Source organism: Oryzias latipes, chromosome 3 (assembly GCF_053564925.1).
Source record: "Oryzias latipes strain Hd-rR chromosome 3, Olatipes_Hd-rR_3.1".
In the NCBI taxonomy this organism is placed as follows: Eukaryota; Metazoa; Chordata; class Actinopteri; order Beloniformes; family Adrianichthyidae; genus Oryzias; species Oryzias latipes.
In genome coordinates, this window is record NC_136239.1 from 26,891,027 (window position 1) to 26,913,769 (window position 22,743).

At 40.0% G+C, this 22,743-nt stretch overlaps 2 protein-coding genes across 7 annotated transcripts; both read right to left on the reverse strand.

Moving 5' to 3' along the window:
* Positions 1 to 90: 90 nt before the first annotated feature.
* Positions 91 to 15,171, reverse strand: qser1 (glutamine and serine rich 1). Of its 4 annotated transcripts, none has more exons than XR_911248.4 (14): positions 14,635 to 15,171; positions 13,144 to 13,247; positions 12,890 to 13,027; positions 6,915 to 10,151; positions 6,444 to 6,748; positions 5,109 to 5,225; positions 4,892 to 5,025; positions 4,640 to 4,815; positions 4,391 to 4,522; positions 4,218 to 4,315; positions 3,991 to 4,137; positions 3,722 to 3,817; positions 3,383 to 3,622; positions 91 to 1,543 (listed from the first exon to the last, which is right to left on the reverse strand). XR_911248.4 is itself a non-coding variant. In XM_011491999.4 (14 exons), the coding sequence occupies exons 1-14, from the start codon at positions 14,742 to 14,744 to the stop codon at positions 1,541 to 1,543; spliced, it is 4,917 nt and encodes a 1,638-aa protein (XP_011490301.1). In that variant the 5' UTR covers positions 14,745 to 15,171; the 3' UTR covers positions 1,307 to 1,540. The 4 variants fall into 4 exon arrangements, 3 of the variants coding, with proteins under 3 accessions (XP_011490301.1, XP_011490308.1, XP_011490293.1); XM_011491999.4 differs by having other exon boundaries at positions 1,307 to 1,543; positions 3,503 to 3,622; XM_011492006.4 differs by lacking the exon at positions 91 to 1,543 and having other exon boundaries at positions 2,530 to 3,622; positions 6,915 to 9,875; positions 10,053 to 10,151; positions 14,635 to 15,158.
* Positions 15,172 to 15,896: 725 nt separating this feature from the next.
* Positions 15,897 to 22,559, reverse strand: prrg4 (proline rich Gla (G-carboxyglutamic acid) 4 (transmembrane)). Of its 3 annotated transcripts, XM_011492019.4 has the most exons (8): positions 22,465 to 22,559; positions 22,344 to 22,378; positions 21,975 to 22,077; positions 21,732 to 21,895; positions 21,589 to 21,616; positions 20,374 to 20,515; positions 17,943 to 18,137; positions 15,897 to 17,403 (listed from the first exon to the last, which is right to left on the reverse strand). In XM_011492019.4, the coding sequence occupies exons 3-8, from the start codon at positions 22,066 to 22,068 to the stop codon at positions 17,376 to 17,378; spliced, it is 651 nt and encodes a 216-aa protein (XP_011490321.1). In that variant the 5' UTR covers positions 22,069 to 22,077; positions 22,344 to 22,378; positions 22,465 to 22,559; the 3' UTR covers positions 15,897 to 17,375. The 3 variants fall into 3 exon arrangements, with proteins under 3 accessions (XP_011490321.1, XP_004067277.1, XP_011490326.1); XM_004067229.5 differs by having other exon boundaries at positions 22,344 to 22,528; XM_011492024.4 differs by lacking the exons at positions 22,344 to 22,378; positions 22,465 to 22,559 and having other exon boundaries at positions 21,975 to 22,308.
* Positions 22,560 to 22,743: the final 184 nt, after the last annotated feature.

Genomic DNA, 22,743 nt, shown 5'->3' on the forward strand with positions numbered 1-22,743 from the left:
CTGAAAGAGTATCCCATCATTTATAAGTTGATACTTACAGTTCCTAAAACCTATTAGGGAAGACAAAATGAGTAAAGGCAATGATAAAAATCATGACAAGGAGGGTTTATTAAACTTTATAATCCATAGAAATATTTTAGTTGCTTCTTACCAAGGAAAATATGAAAAGGCACAAGTGTATAAGGGATGTAGAAAAGGAGTTTAAAAGAAAATAGACAGGAACAATTGAGACACAGAGTCAGGAAAAGAATCCAAAGTCTTAATCAGTTTGCCACAGATCCACATATATTGCAGATTTGGTTGAAATAAATGTTTAGTGAGATTTCTTCTTACACCTGCACATGTTTGCACCCAAATGACTGCAACTGATCATCAAAAATGATTGGTTTTCCTCTTGAGTCAACTTGTGTTGCACTTGTTTCCTATTAAGTTTTGGATTCTTGATTAAATGTCTGCAGACAAAGGAGGTAAGCTGCTCCAAATAGTGTTAATTAATGTTTTTATTTTGGTATATTTTATTGTGATAACCTATTAAATTAGATGTTATGATGACTGTGTGAAAAAAATTTTACATTATAAATAAGATGTCCTCTGTACCTGATCACATCATGAGATGCTTTTTCTCCTCCTTTAGCTCCATGACATGCACATTTTTCATGCTTTTACATAAGATTTAAATCTAATAATGTGCCTCCCTGAAAACCTTTTGATAACACAGAAACATGAAACAAACATGACTAATCTAATAAAAACAACAAAGGAGCAGAAAAATCCTGCACCCTCATTTCCACTCACAGTAACCTACGTCACAGGACTGGTTTCAAACATGCGGCTGCGGGCGCCTCAGCCTTTAAGAGGTCTGCCACCGCTTTTGATGTCATCTACATGGACATCTTTTTAATGTCCCATAAGCAAACAGACACACACATATAGCAAACATAGATTTGATGAACCGAGCCTCTGATCTGATTGTCCAACACAGGTACTGTCAAAGGGGACGTTAGAGATGTGGAGTAAACCGCTTCAATTGCTGACCTGACATATTCAGTGTGACCATTGGGTCATTTTATTGGGGGAAACCTGTGTATGAAAAATTCCCAAGAGAGAAATCAACTAGGCCACAGCGACTTAGGAGGTAAGCCCTAAATCACAAAATCTGTGGAATAAACTGTTGAAGAATGTGGCACATTTCACCAATTCATGCTAAGAATGACTGTAGTGGTTTCATTATTACGATTTCCCTTTAAGTTGCTCAAAGAAAACCTCTTCTTTAAATACAAATGCAAATTTGTAGTACTCACAAAAATCTTGTGCTTTATTCGAACTTTATTGTTTTGGTAATACTTAACATGTTCATTAGGATTAACTGAGCCCTTATGACGTATTGCTCGATTTGCTTTGAAACTCAGTGCATCGATTCCCGACAACAAAAAGAGAAACATTCGAGCTCCAGCTGACGGGAGAACAGGTTTTCTGTCTGACGTGTTGGTATTTTGGAGAGTCGTCTAAGGGCCTCCGCGGCTCCGGAGTCAAACTTGTTTTACTGCAAACACAGAACATAAAGCAGGAAGCCATGACTGCTGTGTTGGTAAGGACGATGACAAATATCCTCAACAATTTACTGCACCAGATAACATTCAAACTCACCAAAGCAGTTTGTCCTGTTAGAGAACAAGAGAGGAAGAATTCTTTTTTTTTTTTTAAAGGAGATTGTTTGGGGGCTTTTTCTGAGCCACGCCTATGTAAGTAAAATCTATGACCTATACTACAGTTAATCACTGCAGCAGAAAAGATCACTAAGTGTATGGACATTTAGAAATTGAAAACATGAAACTTTGATTTTGCAGTATAATGCAAAACTGTGTATGAAAAGAATCACAAAGATCCTCTTGATCTTTCTCCTACATATGGAACAATTCCAAACTGGTATGTTTGCATCTGGACAGCAGTCTCTCAGTAGAGCGTTGGCTCTGTTGGAATCTCAAATGCTTTCAGACTGGACCGCCCTTCTCCCCCAGTCCTCCTGCTGTAAAGGACAGAGGACAGTGGTGGTGGTCACAGTGCTGCTGTTGGACCACAAACGCTCTGTTGTTTTATCTGGAATTCTCGACCCCTTACACCATGTTTTGCATTGTTCCGGGTTGCTTATTATTATTATTTATTCATCATTTGCAAGTTCGGTCCAAATGTGGAACATCGCCGGAGCAGTTCAGAGCAAAGCTGACAGACGGGGGCAGATTTTCATCTTGGTGCGCTCTACTGGAGTGGTTACTCTGGGCGAGCTGGAATTTAACTTTAACTGACCTTCCTGAGCTGCTGCAATGTTATGAAAACATAAACATGGCTGACCCCGGGAATTCGTGTAAAAGCCTTTCTGAAGACGCCACTTTCACTGTGACAGTATTCTAAGAAAAACTCCTAGTGTTCCTCATAAAAAGGATATATTCCTGGTGACTCAAAGAATATAAAAAAAAGAAATCCCCAAAAATAATAGCAATATTTTCTAAGATATATATGAAAACACATATCTAATATATGACATTTTATTTACAAACTGCATTTTTTTAAAGAACAATGACTTTTGATATCACAAAACGTGTAACCAACTCAAAAAGTCCTCTGTGGAAACTGTGAAAAGGCTATGACAAAATGTCTTAGAAACCACAACGAACAAAAATAAAATTTAACCTCTGAGAAAAATAGATACTTCTCATAAAATGTGCTATGCATATAAAGTAATATAAAGATTCACGTATTCCACTTTATCCTAAGACTCTGGTTATGAACAGCAGAACAACTGCACTGATTCATTTAAATGCATCTATTAGGAAAAAGAGAGTTTGATGCGTTTACGTCTGACTCGCATCCCGCCTGCAGTTCGCACATGCTCAGTTTGCACATGCTCAGATTCTCAAGAAAACCCCCTTTTTTAAGTTTAATACAAAATGTACATTTCATATACAAGAGCTGGCAGTCCACTACAAAATGATGGCTGTTCTACAAAAAGTCTGCAACTACAGATATGCTTCATGTATCGATTCTCTGTACAGTAAATCAACTCTTTGAGTTCTCTGAAATAACACATGTAGGCTGGTTAAAAACAGAAGGCTTACTTACTGTGCTCCATTTCCTATTATTAAAGTTTTTCCCTAAAGAGTTGGTGTTTTTTGCCTAAAATCTTTGCAAATTTATGGGGAAAAAAAGACATAAAAATTGTTTGTTTTTTTAAACAAATCTACAGGGAGATGCACAATCTGGAATTATCCCAACATAAGTCCTCGGTTTGTTAGTTAAGTTCTTTCTGGAGGGGACAGGTGTTGGGAGAGAATAGAAAATGTTTATTTGTTTTCACTGAAAGGCTGGAGAAGACGAAAAGCTTCACCTTCACTGCCACGACGAAGCAAAAGTCTTTAAGCATTACACGTGTATCGTTTTTGGCGCTCCTTTTTCTCCCACGATTTCCGTGTGAGCCATAGCGGAATCATTTGCAGATCTGCTGCACCTGATTGATTAGCTCTCCAAAGCGATCAAAGAGTCCCTCTACCCACGCTCCGTTCTCCAGACACTTCTTCACAGTCTCCTCCTGGCCCAGATTCCCCGTCTGAACCCGCAGAGATGCAATCTGAGGGACGCCAGCAGAACAAAAGACCTCACACCTCAAAAACTATTGCTTTCTGAAAACTACCATCGGATTTTATTAGGATCTAAAACAGCATCCTACCTCATCCTTACACGTGAGGTATGTGTGGTATTTGTAATGCTGCAAGGAATGGTACAGGGAGAACCACTGAGTTTTCTGCTGGTCCACTGTGTACTCCTGGAAAAGGGAGGCAAAACATCATTTATGGTGGTACAAATAGTTTCCACTTTTCTTGTATAAAACTACATTCAAGATAAGAGTAGAAGAAGAAAGCCATTTTACAGCTTAACCTAAAAAAACAAAACAAATGACAGTACGCCCTCTGGTGGACAAACAGAAATTTGACTCACCTGTGGAACTTTGCTCGGCACTTTGTGAGGCTTCATGGTCTTCTTGTTGTAGGCCTTTCCACTAAGGCGTACCTTAAAAGCTGGAGTTTCCCCATCTTTCTTTAACTCGGTCACCACTGAGATCTCTGGAAAGCTGTCCAGGGCCATCTGATAGAAAGGTTGTTGATGTTTATTTGTCTTGAAAATGACTAACTTTCAGTCAGTTGGCTGTTTGATGCCCAACTCACCTTCAGGACTTGCCCGAGGTGCAGTTTGTGGAGCAGACGTTTCCTGTTGTCAGTGATCAACCCGTCCACTCTTTTCATGTGCGGCAGCAGCAACTCATCTGAAAAGCCACAAAAATAAATATAAACCTTTAACGGTCAAATCTTGTAATATACATAAAACGCTTATCTCTGACCATTTGTTCTTTCAAGGGCTGTCATCACATCTTCGTCCAAGGCGATGCTGATAAGGAGCTCCACGAAGCTTCTGAACGTCTCCCTCATGGTTCGTGTTTGGAGGAACCGTGATGAAAGTGCAGGGTTTGACTCTGAGCATTCAGAGGGAAATAAGCCGTCAGAAGGAGGGTGGGACATACACAGGCTAACATTAAAATGGGATTTTAAAGCAGTATTTTCAAAGAAAAAAAGAAAAACGGGGTTTCCACCATCATCTTCAGTAGATGAACCAGAGGCAGTCTGGGAAAACTCTTCCTTCCATTTCCTTCTCTTCTTGGGGGGTGGCTCTACCTTTGCTTTCATCTGTTTGACTCTGGGCTTCTGACTTTGGGTCACAGCGGAAGCCGGGGCCGTCAAGCCCAGAAGGGTTTTCACTTGAACTCCTCTGGGAAATATAACAATACAGCTAACTTCATTGTTTTAGAATCATGAAGTGACATAAGCTGGCGTCCGGCATTTACCTCAGCGAGCTCAGCGGCTTACAGCGAGGCTTCCGACTGCAAACGCGCACATACTCCCTTTTGTTAACCGTGTCCAAAAACTTCACGTACACTCGATGGTACATGGTCTTGGCATCACCAAAGTAACCAAGGTACTGTTGCACAGAAAAGTGATATATATGACACGCGTAGACATTTTTGAAACAGTCCGACACTTGCGTGTGCATCTTTTTCTTACGCTATTCGTGGCAGAGAAAACTCTTTTCCCATCTCTTAGTTCTGGCACAAATTTCTGCAGCAGAGCCTTCTGCACTTTCCAGATGGCTGGTGGTTCCCTGCCAGCCATCATTGTCACCTGGACACAAGCAGCACAAAGCACACTCAGTCTGAAGACACAATTCTCGGTTTAAAACCCTACAGAACGTTGCTCCATTGAACCGAATCATGGAGAAAGTGGATCATTGCGCCCCTACTGTTTACCATTAGGTGTACATTTCAAGTGTCAAATGCAGATTGGGCTAAATTTAAGAAGGACTTATTATTTGTTGTTTTGTTACATTATTCCAGATTTAGTAAAAGCCACCTGAAATGGTTTTCTTCATTCTTACTTGTCACATGGCAAATAAAAAAAAAGGACTTTTCTGAGTTTTGGAGGTTTTGTATTGAACAGAAACAACATTGTGACCCAAAAATCGAGATTTGAGCCAACATTTTTAAGAAAGTGTTTACATGCATCCTTAGTTGATGCAGTTTCAAACATTTTCAAACACAGACTAAACACAACTTTAGTATTTACTATTTACTTGACCTATTTACTTATGATGTTTGTTCAGGTTCAAAAAAACACGTCTGGGATGTTTTGTGAACAAAAAGAACCAAAGTTTTGTGTAGTTTTATTTCGAAATGACATTTAACCTTTATCCCATGCACACCATTCTGGGTGACCTCATTTTCAGTTAGACCACTTCATTTCTGCTTCATATCTCTCTGTATAAGCCTGATCTAAAAGACCACTTTGTCAGTCAATGGTGAATATTTGGGGAGTTCTGTCAGGACTTATGTTCAATTAGGACCAAATGTAGCATTAATAAAAGCTCCATTGATGCCTGAATTTATTTTACAGCATGAAAAACAAAAACATCACTTATGTTTCTGCGTTCAATTAGATGCTAAGTTAAATAAAGTTTGGAGTGGAAGCGGTTTGATGCATATTTGCATCAATCAGTGTCAAGGGGATAAATACCGGACTGATTTAGTGTGAAGTACCTTTAAGAAGTGTTTTCTTATTAGCCTCTTGTTTTATTGAATACAATTTGTACTTTCCCATTTTATTTTTTATAAAATAAGAATAAAGCTGTTTGAAAAACAACATTTTTAAATGTAAAGTGGTGCAAAACACACTCAAAAACACACAATTTTCAGCAACTTCATCTACCTGATTAAGTAAATTATGAGCATCCTTTAACTTGTCATAAGAATCTATCTAAATAAGTAGTTTTCATATTTTTGTTAAGTGGCAACAATCTGAGTTTGTTTTGAGGCACTACACAAAAATAAATTCCTCTTTAAGTACCTTCAGGGTTTCGATGTCTTCATTCCTGACGACAAACTCATCTCTCTCCCGATACATGCCCTCGCCCCCGCTGTCGGACAGCTCCTCGTCTGTCAGTCCCTCCACAGCCACAGTCAGCAGCTGCATGGCCAGCTGGCCTGACGGGGTCACGGCATGCTGGTCTTTGGTCACAATCGCAGTCCTTTCTGAGACTGAAGCTGCTATAGGAGCTTGAGAGACGATCTGTGGCAAGCAAGCGTGAGCGACGCCGCGTGACACAGAGGGAACTTGGTCCTGTCTTATCATCAAGCAGTGAATTTGGTTATCTAGAGGATAGGATTGGAAATACATCAAGATTCACACCAAACAAAGTTCTGTAAGTTACCACCCTTAAAAGTATTTTACAGTTTTTTATGGTGTTAATATTTCTGCAATATCCAGACTGATTGGTTTGTCATAGCAAACACATATCTCTCAACATGACATCATTACCTGTCCTTGATTTCCGATCTGAGGATTCATCTAGAGACGACAGCGCTGAGGTGATGCTGTTCCTCAGAGCCTGGTTTCTCCCAGTGCTCTCCTCTTCATCTGAACTGAAAGATGGCAGCGTCTCCAAGTTCTTCTGCAGGTCGTCCTCCAGGCGTTTCTGCTGAGAGCTCAGTGCTGGACTCTCCTGAGGAAGCAAAGGTCCAGGCAGATTCTGGACTTTGCAAGGCAGAACAGGCAAAATGTTGGGTTTGGACGAGGTGGAGGGCTTTCTTGGGCGACTGACCGTTCTCATTGGGCTCTGCGAATACTGCTGTTTGGGGCCAGACTTGATAAAGTCCAGGAAGGAGCCAATGAAGCCACGTTTGACCTCTGGTTGTTTCTCCTCCACTTCTCGAATCTTCTGCCTGATCCTCTCTTGTTGGGGACAACCATCATACACGGTTTGTGGCGCGGCTGGTGAGCTGACGTCACTTCCTTTGGAGTTTTGCCGCTTCGTTTGCCCGCTGCGTTTGATGGATCTAGCCAATCCCCCCTCATCTTCGGGACATCCTGGCTTGGTTTGGGATTTTGAACGAGCCTTTTTTTGGGGGGAGTCTTCCCCATCTGGACATATTAGGAATTTATTTTCAGTTTCAGAGCAATTGGGATTCTCTTTAACTTTGTTCTGGTCAACGACAGAGTCAAACACCCGGTCTTCTGAGCTATAACCCCTCTCAGAGCTCTTCCCGTCACCGTTTATTTCAAGTTCAGCAGTACTTTTGGAGTGAACAGGTTGGTGCTGACAGTCCGTAGTTGTCTGATCTCCGTTTAGTGTTATGCTGAGGGTGTGAGAGTCAGCATTAGCCATTACTGCTTGTTGTGCTGAGGAAAAACCACCAGACATTTGCCTCATATCAATCGTCTGGACATGTCTTTTAGAATCAACAGAACTCGACGTCGCCGTCATGTCAGCCTCCGCAGAGGCTGCGGCTTTAAAGTCCTGAGGCATGACGCCGCAGGCTGCCACCGTAGCAGCCAGGATGTCGTCAACATTTGACAGAATGTTTCTGTCATCTGTCAGAAGCATGGATTCTGGGAAGCAGATGGAATTGAGAGCAAAGTGGTTCTTGACATCAGTTGGCTGCTGATGTGCTGCTTGGCTGCAGTGGTGTTTAGCAGATGAGCATTCTGAGTTTGGCTCAGACACTGTGGTTCCCTGCTGACCCTGTGGTTCTGAAATAGTGGGTCCGAGCAGGTCTCGATCCATCTGAAGGTACTGAACGTGGACTGGACCCAAACTGTGAGCGGGCTGGAAACCTTGCAAAGATATCAACTTTGAGTTATTCCGAGTCTGGTGAACCAGAGGCTGCTGTACAAAAATCATCTGATTCGACTCGAGAAGAACCTTGTTGCTGGGGACTGTGATGAACTGTGTGTGCACTGCCAGATTTTGGCTTTGAGTATGTTGGTTTTGCTGATGAAGCTCTGGTTGAAGCTGGGGAGGGGACTGCTTGAGCTGCTCTGGGCAAAGGGGTAAAAGCGAGGGCACAACAATGGAGGTTGTGGACTTTGTGTCGATAGCATTGTTGTTACCTAAATGTATTTGGTTTTGGCTCACGGAACCCATCAATTCCTCCTTCGCCTCTGCTACATTTGTTTGATTAAGTACCATGAGGTGTTCATCACACGAGTTACTTCGAATAACACTTTGTGACTTGTGTTCGTCTATTTTTGAAACAACATAAACAATGTTATGAGAGGCCATACTGTTGGCAGAAACCATGGAAGTCTGCCGTAGAGCCTCCATATCCTGGAAGGGAAGCTCTTCCATTTTTTCTTTGCCGTATGTTGGCTTTATGTCCTGTACGGAGGAGCCAATCCCATTTTGTAAGGTTTGAGTTGAGGAGTAGGTAGGCAGCAGTGAAGGCAAAACATTTTGTGTCTGTGTCTGGGATAAAACATCATGGGCTTTGGCTCCCTCCGAATCTTGCACACGGCTAAAGTCCAAGGTGGAATTTGATGTGGGAAGAGTCTGTCCACACGTTAATGGGTATGATGAGTTAAGTGTCTGACCCGAAGAGAAGCTTTGCGACTGAGAAACTAAAGACTGCTCCTGAGATGTAAAACTAAAACTAGATGCATCCTGAGAGTGGGATGTGGGGTATCTTCCAGTGGGACCATCTTGACACAAGGTCTGGACATGCGCTCCATAATGAACTTCCTGGCCAAGATTGGATGAGTAAGCTAGATTTTGGCTAACAGAAGCAATGTTTTCTGAGTGGCTTGAGAGGGAAGACAAAGTAGTGTAAACAGAAGAGAGTTTATCTGGAGGAGAATGCGAGCTCTGCGACTGCGAGAGCGCAGCGATGTAGGTTTGAGGCAAACTGTCAGCTATCAGGTTAGATAGCTGGACTGCCTGTTGATTAGCAATCAATGAGTTTTCCTTGTCATCGGAGGAGTAATGCTCAGGAGAACCTACTTTCAGGTTCAAAGAGTGAATGTCTTTATTCCTTTCTGAGGACGGAGCAAGTTTGAAGGAGCTGTCCCCGGGTTTCAGCAATGATGTGGAGGAATACGTTTGTGTAACACAATCACTTTTGGGTTGTGGGGAACTGCAAACACCTTGGCTGGAGTTTGCAGTTGTGGAGGGGCTGCTGGACACTGGGCTGTTATTATCTTGCTGGTAAGACACATCTGCTTCATCGCTTGGGCCAAAGTACCCCTGTAGCGAGTGCTCAGAACTGGGCAACTGCTCCGAGGGCGCGTGGCCACTTGAAGGCCTCTGATGGTGTTTGATTACACTACATTCACGCTGTAAAGCTCTTTCAATAGAGCCGGAGAAAACCGTAGCCCCGTAAGGCTGCGCAGCACCGTGAGGAGAGGGCAACGCCGAGGGAAGTAAGCTAAATTGGGGTTGCAGGAGATGAGGCGCTGACTCCTGGGCTGAGCGGTAAGTTGAGGACTGCACAGGAAGAGCTGAACCTAGAGGTGAGGCAGAGAGATGATTGAAGGCCAAGGCAGTGGGAAGCACAGTTTGGCTAGATTTGAGATGAAGCAAGTGATCGTGGTGGGAAAAAAGGCCATTGTTGGAAGCCGTGAAAGCAGGATCCTGAAGAGACAGAGAGGCGCTGGTGGCATAGTTCCTGGAAGAGTAGGCACCTGTGTGCTGATATGATGACAGAGCAGCAGGAGAGGGAAAAGTGGCTGTAGAGGGCAAAGGACTGGCCAAGTACAGGTCTGTGGTGGAGGTGTTGGTGCCTGCACAGAAAACATCCAAATATACATAAGACAAGATAGGTGCCCCTATAAAGAGAAAATTCCTTTTATAAATGTTGGCATTGGAAAAACACAAATCAACATCTTATAGTGATATAAACCTAATTTCTTAAACACATTTAATTCAAAATAAAAACAAATTAACCAATACACAACACACATATACATAACACACAACATTGTCTTGATAAAAACCAAAACAAAATTTTTTTTTTAAAGAAATGAAAAGACTATTCTTGCTTTTTGCATAACTTGTAATAACATGTTTTAAAATGTAACTAATCAACCTCAGCATCACATCATTTTTTACTTTACATCAACTCATTCTTTTAACACATGTTTAAGGACAACATGTATTAAATATCTCTTAAGTTACATGGACTATCTGTAATTAATCAAAATTTTGTTGCAGGCAAAAAAGACGTTAATGCTTCACAAATTCTATATTTCAAATTTGAATAAAAATTACAGTCATAAAAGATTAATTTTGTTCTCAGGCCAAAGCATACTCTTGGCAGAAACACTGCCACTACCAATAACATTTCCTTAGCTCAATATAGACCATAGTTCCAGTTCAAGTGGCGGGACTGAGCTAGAGGCTGACATAATGCACCGTTTTAAAACAAGCCATTACGAGGGGAATGTTGTCATGTCACATTCTGTTAACCTTACAGACTTTAACCAGAATAAAATATGGTCTACTTTACTCCGTGAAGAAACTCCTCTGCGATGAACTTTTTTCTGATTGGCTGGTTCAGCGGTCAATAATAAATCTGAACTGTGTGATCTTTAGATTTATTTTTTTTGGTAGAATTTTTAGGATTGTAGCGACCTGGGGGTTAGCCCCGCCTTCAGCCCATAAGGCTCATGGGAAGTGGGGAGCTTAGGTGAAAACTTGAGTCATAGGGCTGGAAGCTGAAGTGACCATCCATGCTGTTTGGCTGTTTGTGTGTCTTGGAATAAACGGACTTGGTGCTCAAAAGGAATTATTGCCTGGCTAATTGTTAATTCCTGCCTGAGACTGTCTGGGGTCGTGCGGTGTATGGGGCATGGACAACTCTGCTTCCCCGCTTAAGTGACGGTCCGGCTGGATCGTTACAGTATGTTTTTAAAGCCCCTATTTTCCAACCCCCCCAAAAAAGTAACGCATTTGTTTATCTTTACAAAAAATATATTTGCAAAACACTGTAGTTTTTCATTACTTTCACTACTAAGATTTCATTACAGACGACACAATTGTACGAATAGTTATTGATTCTGCAAGTTGTCCCAATGAAATAGATGAGAGAGTTCTGTAATGTTCATTAAAGGAATACTTCAGAGGCAGAATGTTAAAAAGAATCCAAGAAATAACAAAGTATGAATAAAAAAAAAGTGTTTGCATAATGGTGCAGAAAATGATTATTTAGCCCCAACAAACAAGACGGTTTCTGTCCCTGACAGACCTGTTGCTTCTTCTTTAAGGAACTCTTCAATCCTCTACTCGTTACCTGTGTGAATGACACCTGTTTGAGGTCATAATCTATGTCAAATACACCTGTCCACACCCTTAAACAGTCAGACTGCAACCTCTCCACCATGACCCAGATCAAAGAGCTGTCTAAGGTCACCAGGGACAAGCTTGTACACTTGACCAAGACTGGAATGAACCAATCTACAATAAGCAAGCAGTTTGATGAAAAGAGAATACCTGTTTGAGCAAATATTAGAAAAAGGAAAAAGTACAAGACCACCTGGGGCTTCATGCAAGATCTCACCTGGTGTGGGGTACAAATTATCTTGTGAATGATGAGGAAACACTCCATAACTACACGGGGTCCATAACTGGTCAATGCCCCCAAGAGAGCTGGTACTAAAGTAACAAAAGCTCCAAAGGCCCCCTGCTCAAGCCAGCACATGTCTAGAGCCATCAAAAGTTCTCCGGAGACCATCTGGATGATCCAGAAGAGGAATGGCAGAAGGCCATGTGATCAGATCAAACCAAAATGCAGGGCTTGCTTTGGGCTACTCTTTCTGCACAGAACACAGGATGACTGACCTGTGATAAGAAAAGTATGAATAGGTCCATGTACAATGAGATTTTAGGTAAAAGTTTCTTTCCATCACTGAGAGCATTGAGGATGAAATGTGGCCAGATGTTCCAGCATTAAAATGATCACAACCACATCACCTGGGCAACATAAAAAACATTTTTAAAGGTTCTGGAGCAGTCTTGCCAGTCTCTGGACCTCAATTAAATAGACAATCTGTGGAGGGAGTTCAAAGTCTGTGTTGCCCAGCAACAGCCCCAAAACATCACAGCTCTTGAGAAGATCTGCATGGAAGAATGACCAAAATTGGAGCTACAGGGTGTGCAAATGTGGTGAAGAACTAAAGGAAAGGTTTGACCTTTATTGTTGCAATCAGGGTTACATTACAAAGTATTGCGGTAAAGATTTTTGTTGACCATATTATTTTTTCTGCACCATTATACAAATAAAATAATTAATTTAATGCAATCAATGCAATGGATTCCTTTTTACATCCTGTCCTTCCCATTTAAATAAAGATTGCAGACCTCAGCTTTTAAAGTGGGACACACTAAAAAACTCAGTGAATCAAAAGATTTTTGCCCCACTGTATGCCGCTTAACACTAAAACGGAGCAGAAGTAGTTTACCTCTTTGTAATGTCTGCTGTGAAATAATAGGCAAAGTCAAAGTTACTTTCATCTATTCTCACCAGAAGTCCACGATGGAGGTCTAAAAGGAGGAAGCAATGAGGCACTAGCAGGACCAGCCTGAAGACTTCTCGACTCCGAGGCTGACAGGAAGCTCATGACTGAGGTCACAGTGGAGCTGCTGCCTGACTCAAGTGTTCCTGACAGCAAAAGAAATGGATCCGATGATTGCAAATAGCCCAAGATTTTGGGGAAAAAAAAGAAACGTAAACAACTTTTAGCTACATATCTAGAGCTGATAGAGTGCAGAACTCACCTGCTCCAGCAGGGATGTGTGAGGTACTGTATGAAGGAAGCTGGTGTGAGGGAGCATAACTCTGCTGCTGGAGGAGCTCTCCATCAAGGAGCGTGGAACCATAACTGTGAGCACAGATAATTCAGATTCAAAACATAATGTAAGAAAAAAAAATTAACATTTGCATTTACATGTTAGAAACTTTTAAAAATAAGATTGTATGTATTACAAGTTAAAAAAATAAAATAAACACAGTAACTGCAATTCAAAGTCTTAAGGATGCATTAAATGAAGCACTTTTCCTTACTTAGGAAAAACAAACTAGCAAATGATCAAGAATTCCATAGGTTAAAAGAATCCAAGAAAGGTGTCAATCAAATTAGTTTGTTAATTTATCATCTGAAAGCGTATCTTCATAAAAGTGTGCCCAACTTCATGGCCTTCTGTGATCTTAAATTCAGAAAGATGTCCAGGCTACAGTCGATACAACAAATGACATTTACTAACCTGGCACTGAACTGGGATAAGTTAAAAAAAATAATGTTGATTCAGGTTATATTTATCAAACAGGTTCTTGTTTGTTCACCGAAACAGTGGGAATTCTTCCCACACTGCAGCTGGTCAGAATGTCCTCCATAATTATGTTCTTAACAAATCCTAGATACAAATGGAACCAAACCGTAAGAACTAAACTGGTAAATAATCAACCATAAAACCCTAAACAAATATTTATTTGCAAATATTTAAAAAGTAGGTAAAATGTGGTGGTGGAGACACTGACAGATTAAAAAAATTAAGAATGAACTATCATCCCTAAGGAGGTAAACAGGCTAAAATACAACAACAACTAAAAACCTGTCATTGGATTTTATTTGAAATCCATAACAAATAAAACACACAAGAAGAAAGCCCTCGCTCATAATATTCTTGCTTAATATCAACTGACCGAAACAAATGTAATTTTTAAAATTAAAATGTTTTCTCATTTGATTACCGGGCGGGTGTTTAAAATTGTTGTAATTCTATATTTAGTGAAGAAACAGTTTAAATTAATTTTAACAGAAAGACAAGTTTGTTTATAAAAATGAATTAGCCACACTGGGGGGAAATGTTGAGCTATCACATTATTTTTTTCTTGCCAAGTAGTAACTAGCATTATTTGCTAATTACCCAGCATGTTTTGCGTTAGGATGAACGTAGCTCAGAAATGTGACCGATAAAACGACAGCACTGTTGCTATGAAAGTCAAATGACCAATAACCAAATCTCTACTTTTATGTGTAGTTACTTACTAGTTACTTGATATTTGCTAGCTAAATCGAGCCTGGTAATGTTTGGCTAAAGCCGTTCGACAAGTCAGTTTCAAGAACTCTACTGTGAAAGTATTTTTCTCCATTTCCCCTCGGTGTTCCTCAAAACCTTAAGGACTCCTGTACTTCCCCCTCCAAAGCTAGGCCCTCCATCACCGAGATTTCCTTGGGAAAGTGACCCGCCCTCTCCTTAATCTTTTACCTTGGTTTGATGGTAGCCGAGTCGCGCTCATAGGCCCACGAAGCTACGGTCTGTGCTGGAGGAGCCAGCGCGTCCGAAAAGCTGGAGCTCGGGTAGTTCCTGTCCATCATCCGGCGAAAGGTTCCCGTCCCCAACGGAGCTCCGCGGAGCAGCAGGCGCACATCGTAGCAGCTCGACCCAACGACCGGCCCAGCCTGTCCCCACGAAGCAAAAGTCTACCAATACCCACGCCGAGCTCGTTACCCCCCGGCTGAAAATGTTACCTTTCCCTCCGAGTGATTATTTTCCCCCCATGTTTCGTCATAAGTCAGTCACATTTGTGGAAATTCTGTCAGGAACTCTTAGCTGCCCTTTGGTGGATCACCAGAACTCTCTAGAGCAGAACTTGCCTTGCACAAACATACACAAACATTGACGACATTTAAAGTCAAAGTATTGGAGCAATATTGTTCAGGGAGATGGTTTGCCACGCGAAGAAAACCACGTGACCATCCCAAAGGAAACTTTGCAGTGAGAGGTGTGGCGCTGATTTCGAATGAGACATTTTCTTTTGATACACAATTTAAATGCTAAACTGTGTGCACAAAGCTACCAGAATAATTAAAACCATACTTTTTAAATGTGTTCTTGAAGATAAATGTTAACTGATCTTTATGATTTAATAAGAAATACAGGGGAGGAGAACAAAATGTTTTCATTCAAAAATTCTCTGAATTTCTCAGTGTTAGGAGCTCTAATCAGAATTATGAAGGAGTTCTATTCATTTGATATTTTTATTGTTTGCATATATAGTTAGTTGGAGCCAAGTGTTGGCACAGGGTTTCTATTCTAAGCATCATGGTGAAATCGGATACATGTTTCAGCCCATGTTAAAGCTTGCTTTGGCAAATCAGTTTTTATTTTGAGATGTGGATCAATCATCTTCAATCCTTTTTACTCACAAATCAAGAAGAGTCAAAGGTTTTCAAATACACTTGCATGTTGCTGTTGGCACTTGATTTTAAAAAAAAGAAAATATCTTACTTTTGGTCTTTTTTTTACCATTCTTTCTCCAATCAAATCTTCTATTTTTTGTGCTACACCTAAATGCTCCCACTGGTCTACAAAAAAGTTTCCTTTTTAATACAATATAAACAAACAGAATATATGTTTTACTTCTATGACAAAGCTGACTTGAAGAAAAAAAAACTTGAAATGTTAGATATCCATTCTGAAATCCAGCCTGAATTTGACATGTGTGAAAAAGAATGACAGATTCAGAATTAGGAGGATATTCTTTTTTATTTCATGTTAAATATCATCCTTTTAGAATAGTTTTTTCAAACAAAATGAAAATGAATACATATTTCAGGGTGTCCTAAACTTGAGCTCACTTTCACAGATGAAGAAATTTTAATCTTGAGTTCATTTAGCTGTAAAAACTTCCAAAGGGCCTAACCTGAAAGTCCTAAAACGTTGGCACAAAGATCAGACGGGTTTGGTTACATGAAGCAACACAGAGCTTGGTCAATGAGGAAGGAGGACTCCAATTTACCAACCTCTGTGTTACCATGACAACAATGAAATAATAACAATTTCCAGCTTTTGTTTCAAATTGTGGTACCGTCCTACACACAATAGGCTGCAAATCAAATCTTTTTTTCTATATTCTTTGAAGTTGCTTGACTGTGACTGTAAAACATTTGGCACAAACTTTACTGTAAAACGTTTTAAGTGGGATGTGTGCATTAAAGTTAACATGAAGATTCTCTGAAAGGTGAATAGATGAAGAGGAAAAAAAGGCTCATTCTTTAACATCTGTGAAACACACAAACACACACACACACACTGTTCATGTATAAAGTACATACCTTAATATACAATAATGAATTCTCCCTGAGTGTTACTTCATAGTGTTTCCCAAACAACTATACTGCTCTGGGTGTATTCTAGCAGCCGACAATGCGACATTATAGCTCCTTCATTTTCATTCAGACAAAAGCAGCAAACCAGTACTATGATGAAATTAAAACCACACAATTAAAGAAGAGCAGAAATACATAGATGTGTTTTGGATGTGATAGAATACCAAAAATAAAAAAAATAATATATTCATTTAATCACTTACAAATAGTTCTCTTTTTATTACCCACCATTATCTTTAAATGAAATAGTCTTTTTGTCTGCTACATAACCTCGTCTGTATTAAGACGTGGATTCGGTCTTAGCTAACAGATAACGTCAATATATTTGCTCGTTTTCTTACTTCTTCGATAGTTTGACTCATGCATCCAAACTGCCCAGAATGAAGTCCCACACAGAATCTTTACAGCTCATCCCACTTTTCCAATGAAAATGTACTGTAGGATAGTCTCAGAAATGGTTAGATGATAGATTTTGATGGTTAATTAAGGTATAAAAACATTTTGAATGTTTTTTTAGACTGGCTAAAAAACTGAAGTAGTCCAGGGAAATTGACTAATACATCTGGCACAGGTTCTTAACACATCTTTTAGTCATCGTCAAAAACAGAAAAAAATAAAACGAAATGAGACAAAAATAACTGTGTTTTTTTGATAAATATTGGTGTATGTTTGTGCTTTAATGTTTGCAAGAAAAGAAAAAAAAAACAGCTTTAACAAAAGAACAAATATAAGGCACGATTTCAATCCTGTTGATTAAAAAACAGATACAACGTGGACTAAATTCTGACAACAAACTGGTCATCTAAATGCAGAATGTTATGGTCCAGACAGAAGATACTACCGTCGAAGAGTCCCAGGTCTTGATCTGAAAACATAAACACAAAAGTTCCACATTGTTTGTATTATTTAGGTGCAACTTCCTAACAAAATGTTTTTAAAGTCTCACTCCAACCATCTACTATAGTTGAAATGGGATTGAAATTTGCCTTTGAGGTGTGAGTCAGACCCACAACTCAGAGGTGAATTTCTAATAAAACACTGCAGCTCTGCAGAAATTACATCCTAAAAACAACAAAGGTTTTTTTTTTTTGGGGCTAAAAATGGCATAATCTTAATTAAAAAACCACTGGGAACTTTGAAAATAGTTCAAAAGATGATCAGAGAGGATCTATAAATGCTATCAGAATGACTGAAAGAAGTCATACGCAATACTTATTATGCTGCACTTTGTTGCACTCCATTTGATTCCATTTTCTTTTCATACTTGTATTTCATTGTTGTACATATTTTTGATTATTTAAAGTATTTTTTTAACCATTTTTTACCAGTCCAAGGCTGCTACAATTTCATTGTATAAATGTGTTCAATGACAATAAAGAATTCTAAATCTGTCATACAGCTTACCCAGGATATGGAGGAGGCGGGGCATCATGCTGGCCACTTCTTGCGATTGCCTGTTCATATGAGGGGAGGCCTGAAGCGTCTTCTATTTCCATTGAGAGTGTGGATGTTGGAGGAGGCCCAGGTTCCAGAGCCACCTCCTCCAGTCGTCGCATTATTAGCGAAACATTACTCCTCCTGGGCCTTGTTCGTATGGAACTGTGGGGAAAGCCGGTGTCAAAATAAAACCATTTTTTGTGACCTCATGCAGATGAATTTATAGTAGTGGAACAACAATGTACTATTAAAAAACACTAAAAACTTTGTATTACTTAATGCAGATTACATGGTAACATGTAATGACATGTATGGGATTAAGAAATTTCATTTAACTCAGAATAATTTGACATAGCTGAATCTTTTTCTTTTAATTATTCAAGTACTGTAAATCATTTTATTTTGTAGTTTGAAAAAATTGATTTCTTCCAGTTTTTCCACATTTTATGATTATAGTATTTTGAATTTTCATTTACAAAAAGAATTTGGACTGAAATACACGATCATCAGATGACAAATAAAGTTAAGGGGCTCATCAATGTTTAAAAGAGAAATCTAAAGATTCTATTTCTTTACTGAAAGGACCAAAACTTGTCCGTCAGACCAGGCGACATTTTTCTAATCATCTAGTGTACAACTGTTTCTCTGAACGTGTGCATTTAGAAGCAATCATCACAAACAACCCTCGAAAATTCTGGAAACTATTTTTTAAATAAATGTTATATATGCACTGAGGGATATGCAGGGTCCAAACAATCATTTTAAAGTTATCATATAAAAAAGGATTGGATTGAATGTCTGAGAAAATGAAACAGTTACAAGCTCTAAAGAGAAAGATTAGGGACGACACAAGAAATTCCTGGCCACCTCCTTTTCCTAAGCTACAATTTTGGACACCACAAAAAAATAAATAAATAAATAAATAAATGTGGATTTGTTGCAGAGGAGGGGGTTTAAAAATGTTGTAGAATTTGAGTCGACCCTCCCTCAACAATTTCAAGACACAGATTTTCGGGGCACAGATTCAAACCAGTATGTTACAAAAGTGGATTTTAAAAAAAGGATCTTTCTTCAATGCTTTAGTCAGAGTGATATTTATTATGTTTCTGGCCCTGCTACTCCCAAATTAAACAAGTCTGCATGTTTTAGGCCGTCTGTCACATTGAGAACACAACAATACTTTTTCAACTCAATGGTTCCATTTATATCCGGATGAATTCTATGTAAGGAATTCATGTTAAAGTACCGTAAGTACATTTTCCTAAATTAACTTACATTTAGCGGTAGTTGTGTCTCCGTTAATGGTAGCGCACACATAAATGTAGTTCACATGTTTGCATATTATGTCCAGTTTGGTTGTAAGTCTGTGTTTTTAGCAGGTCAGCAGAGTCCTGGTGTTCAGGTACAGACTGCTCCAAGTCAGTACACTTTGTCAGGCCCAGTAACAAACTTTGCACTGATTTTATCAGGATAAAGACCTGAATGGAAAAAAAAATTTGATGTTGAGCAGACCTTTTACTTTCAGTAAAATTAAAAGTGCAGTCATAAAATCCGCTAAGCACAAACAGTGCTCAGTATGTGTATTTCTAGAAATGTGCTGCTGCTTTCCACTAGTCCTTCTGTGCTTGTTAAGTGCTACTCTTATAATTTCAAGTTAGTTTTGTATTATGTGCAAACGTTCTTTTTTTTATTCACATCTTGTAGCAGTTTGAGGTTTCATTTAACAAAAAAGTGCATTATAAATGAATAACATTAACATTTTTTTCATGCAACTCAAAACTCTGAAAAAAACACTCCAGCTAACCTATTGGGAAACCCAAACCGTACTAAAAAGCAAGGATGGCCTGACTGGTTTGATAAAGAGTCAAGAATGATAACAAATACGAGTTCCAGCAAGTTGTTGTTGGAAAGCAAAATGTACAGCATGTGGCAGGAACAAAAACAAAAACTAAACCGCTGCTGCTCACTTTTGGTGAATCACACAGAGCAGTAACAACACATGACACGTTGCCACATTGTTATGCGCTTACCAGTACTCAGACAGCTAGGATTAGGAAATCAGCTTACAGACATCTACCATGTGATGTTTGATTCACGATTTCTGTCAGACTGTTTGCACTTGTATTAGCATTAATGCTACCTCATAAGACAAGACATAGGTGCAGCAAAACACCCTAAGGTGCTCGGTTCACACATCACAGTGAATTGGGGGGGAAAAAAGAGCATTGGGGATTTAATTAATGTAGTTAAGACTTTCTTTTTATCCTTTTATACACTTTCAATTAAATGGTCAAAATTGACTCATGAACTTAGAAACATCTGTCTTAACCATGATTAAATGGATAAAACTAGTAAACCAGAGGCACCTGAAGGATGCACACAGTAATACACTTCTTACCTTGCACTGCTTAAACCCCCTTTGTATTTTTTATGGCAGAAATACCAGGTTATGAGGGCGATGATAACGACAGCTACCGCTGTGGAAATTAGTGCCACCAAGAGAGCCGTCACATCAACTTTGGCCTGATTTGAGCCTCCACCTGCAGATCATCCCAAACAACAACAACAACAAAGAGAGCATGAGAGTACCGTTAGACATTATTTTTTTGATCCCTGAAGACCAACTGATGCAAAAATGCATCAAATCACTTCATCTCCAAAATTACCCTTGTAATGGAAATGAACCCTCTGCTGATATCCCTTTGTTTACTCCCTCTCCTGCTAGTTTACAGCCTCTCACAACCCCAACTCAGGAACGCAGGTTTAATCTTTCATTCTTATTTTGTTTATGTCCTCCACCATGAGAAAAATGCTACATGGAGGACATATATAAACATAATTAACAATATCACTGTGTTTTTGAGCATTTCTTTATTCAAATTGTGGTGAATCGGGAGCAGACAAAATAAAAGTGTTGTTTGAAAAAGTCTGTAGTTGTTACGTACAAACTACAATCAGCAGGCTGCAAGCTCCCTGCTCCACTCCATTCCGATATGTCCACTTCTGGACGACTAGATGCATGTACGTCTTTGTTTTCCTCGTCCGAGCTGGCATCTGGCTCCAAACTATACAGCTGGATAGCTCCAATATTGTTCTTCAATTTTGTTGCATCGCGAATGTTAGCTCGGGGTTGTGATGGGCTGTAAGCCAGCGGGGGCGAGTGTAAACAAAGGTGTAATGGGAAATGACTGCAGAGTTCTTCAGTGCCAACAGTCCCACCCAACTGAGAGGTGCATTTCTACCGACCTACTGCTGTTCTGCAGAAACTATGTCCTAGGAAGACAACGCAGGCTTTTTGATTCAGGCTAAAAACAGCATAATCATAATGAAAAGACCACTGGGAACACTTTTGCAATAGATCTAAAGATGATGGGAGTGGGTCTTTAACCTGGCATCTTGAAAACAAACATACAGCATCAAGGGGAATCAAATTGAGCCAACATCCAGTCAATGCAACAAACCACATAGTGAACATCTGGATAGCTTTATATTGATTATAGCCTTTAGTAGTAAATTTTTGGTTCAATCTGCATCCTCATCCTAGCCTGATTTTTAATCTATCCTGAGTGAATTGTATTATGTAATCCTGTGGGTGATGTTAGTGTTGTCTTACCGCTTGTGTATGTTTTCCAAAAATCATCCTAGAGGGGAAATAGGAAGAGAAAGGGGAGGCAGCATCAATATTAGCACTACAGAGTGAGACCCCCCCCCCCCCCCCCCCCCCCCCGACTCCATGATTGAACGGCATCACTTAACTGTAGCTGGGATGTTTTCAAAGACCTCCCTCGCCTCCTCGTAATCGCAGATTTCCTCGTAGCATTCCCTCTCCAAATTTCCGGGAACGAATATCTCAAAGTCAAACCGGTTGAACAGCAGGTGGCGACCCAGGAACAGCTTCGCGTTCCCCTCATCCACGAACACTGCGATCGCGGGCGGACACGGTTAGACATCTGCGCGCGTGACACCCACAAATCCGTTCCGTGCCGTGTCCTTCCTTACCGTCGTCGTCTTGGGGTAGGGAGGGCGAGCTCCTCATGCAGGCCAGATGTCCACCGCTCAGCAGCTGAGCGAGTATCGACAGAAGAAACAACATGGCACGCACCTGCGCACCAGCAGCACTGCGTTAATAATTGACGGTACACTTAAAATAAATAAATAAAAACGCGAACCCTGCCTTCATAAAGCACAGCTCAAATACCAACAGGTTAACTCGACGACAAGAATAAAGCAGAAAGCGCGCATTCTTGTGTGTTACCCTACGACAGTACGTGTCGCATAGTCAACGGACAAAGTTCGTTTGCCGAAGTTCCCAAGAGAGTGACAGGTGTAACAGGAAGCGTCCCGTTTTGGTCACAAATATATACTCACCAATTTCTTTCTCCCAATAATAATCTTTTATCGTCCTTTAAAGGCAAAATAAAAAAATATTATGTATTAACTTGAAATGCCATCTTTCTTTTCGGAGACAGATCCCATCAGTTTTACTTACAACAGGTATTATAGGAGCTTCCCACTAAACTGAACTACCTGTCTTGCTTTGACCAATTATTTCCGCTGATCAGGATGACGTCACGACGGAGGCCACGCAGATGAGGTAGAAGCCCTTAGGCTGTCGTAACACCAGGTATTTCCCTTAAACACTCCTATTACTGTATGTGCTTGTGAATTATGCAATATTTTTCCTTTAACTACAGATAAACTTGGATATTTTCACATTTATCTGTTATCTACACGTTAGAAATATTACCAAATTAGGATTAATTTAGAA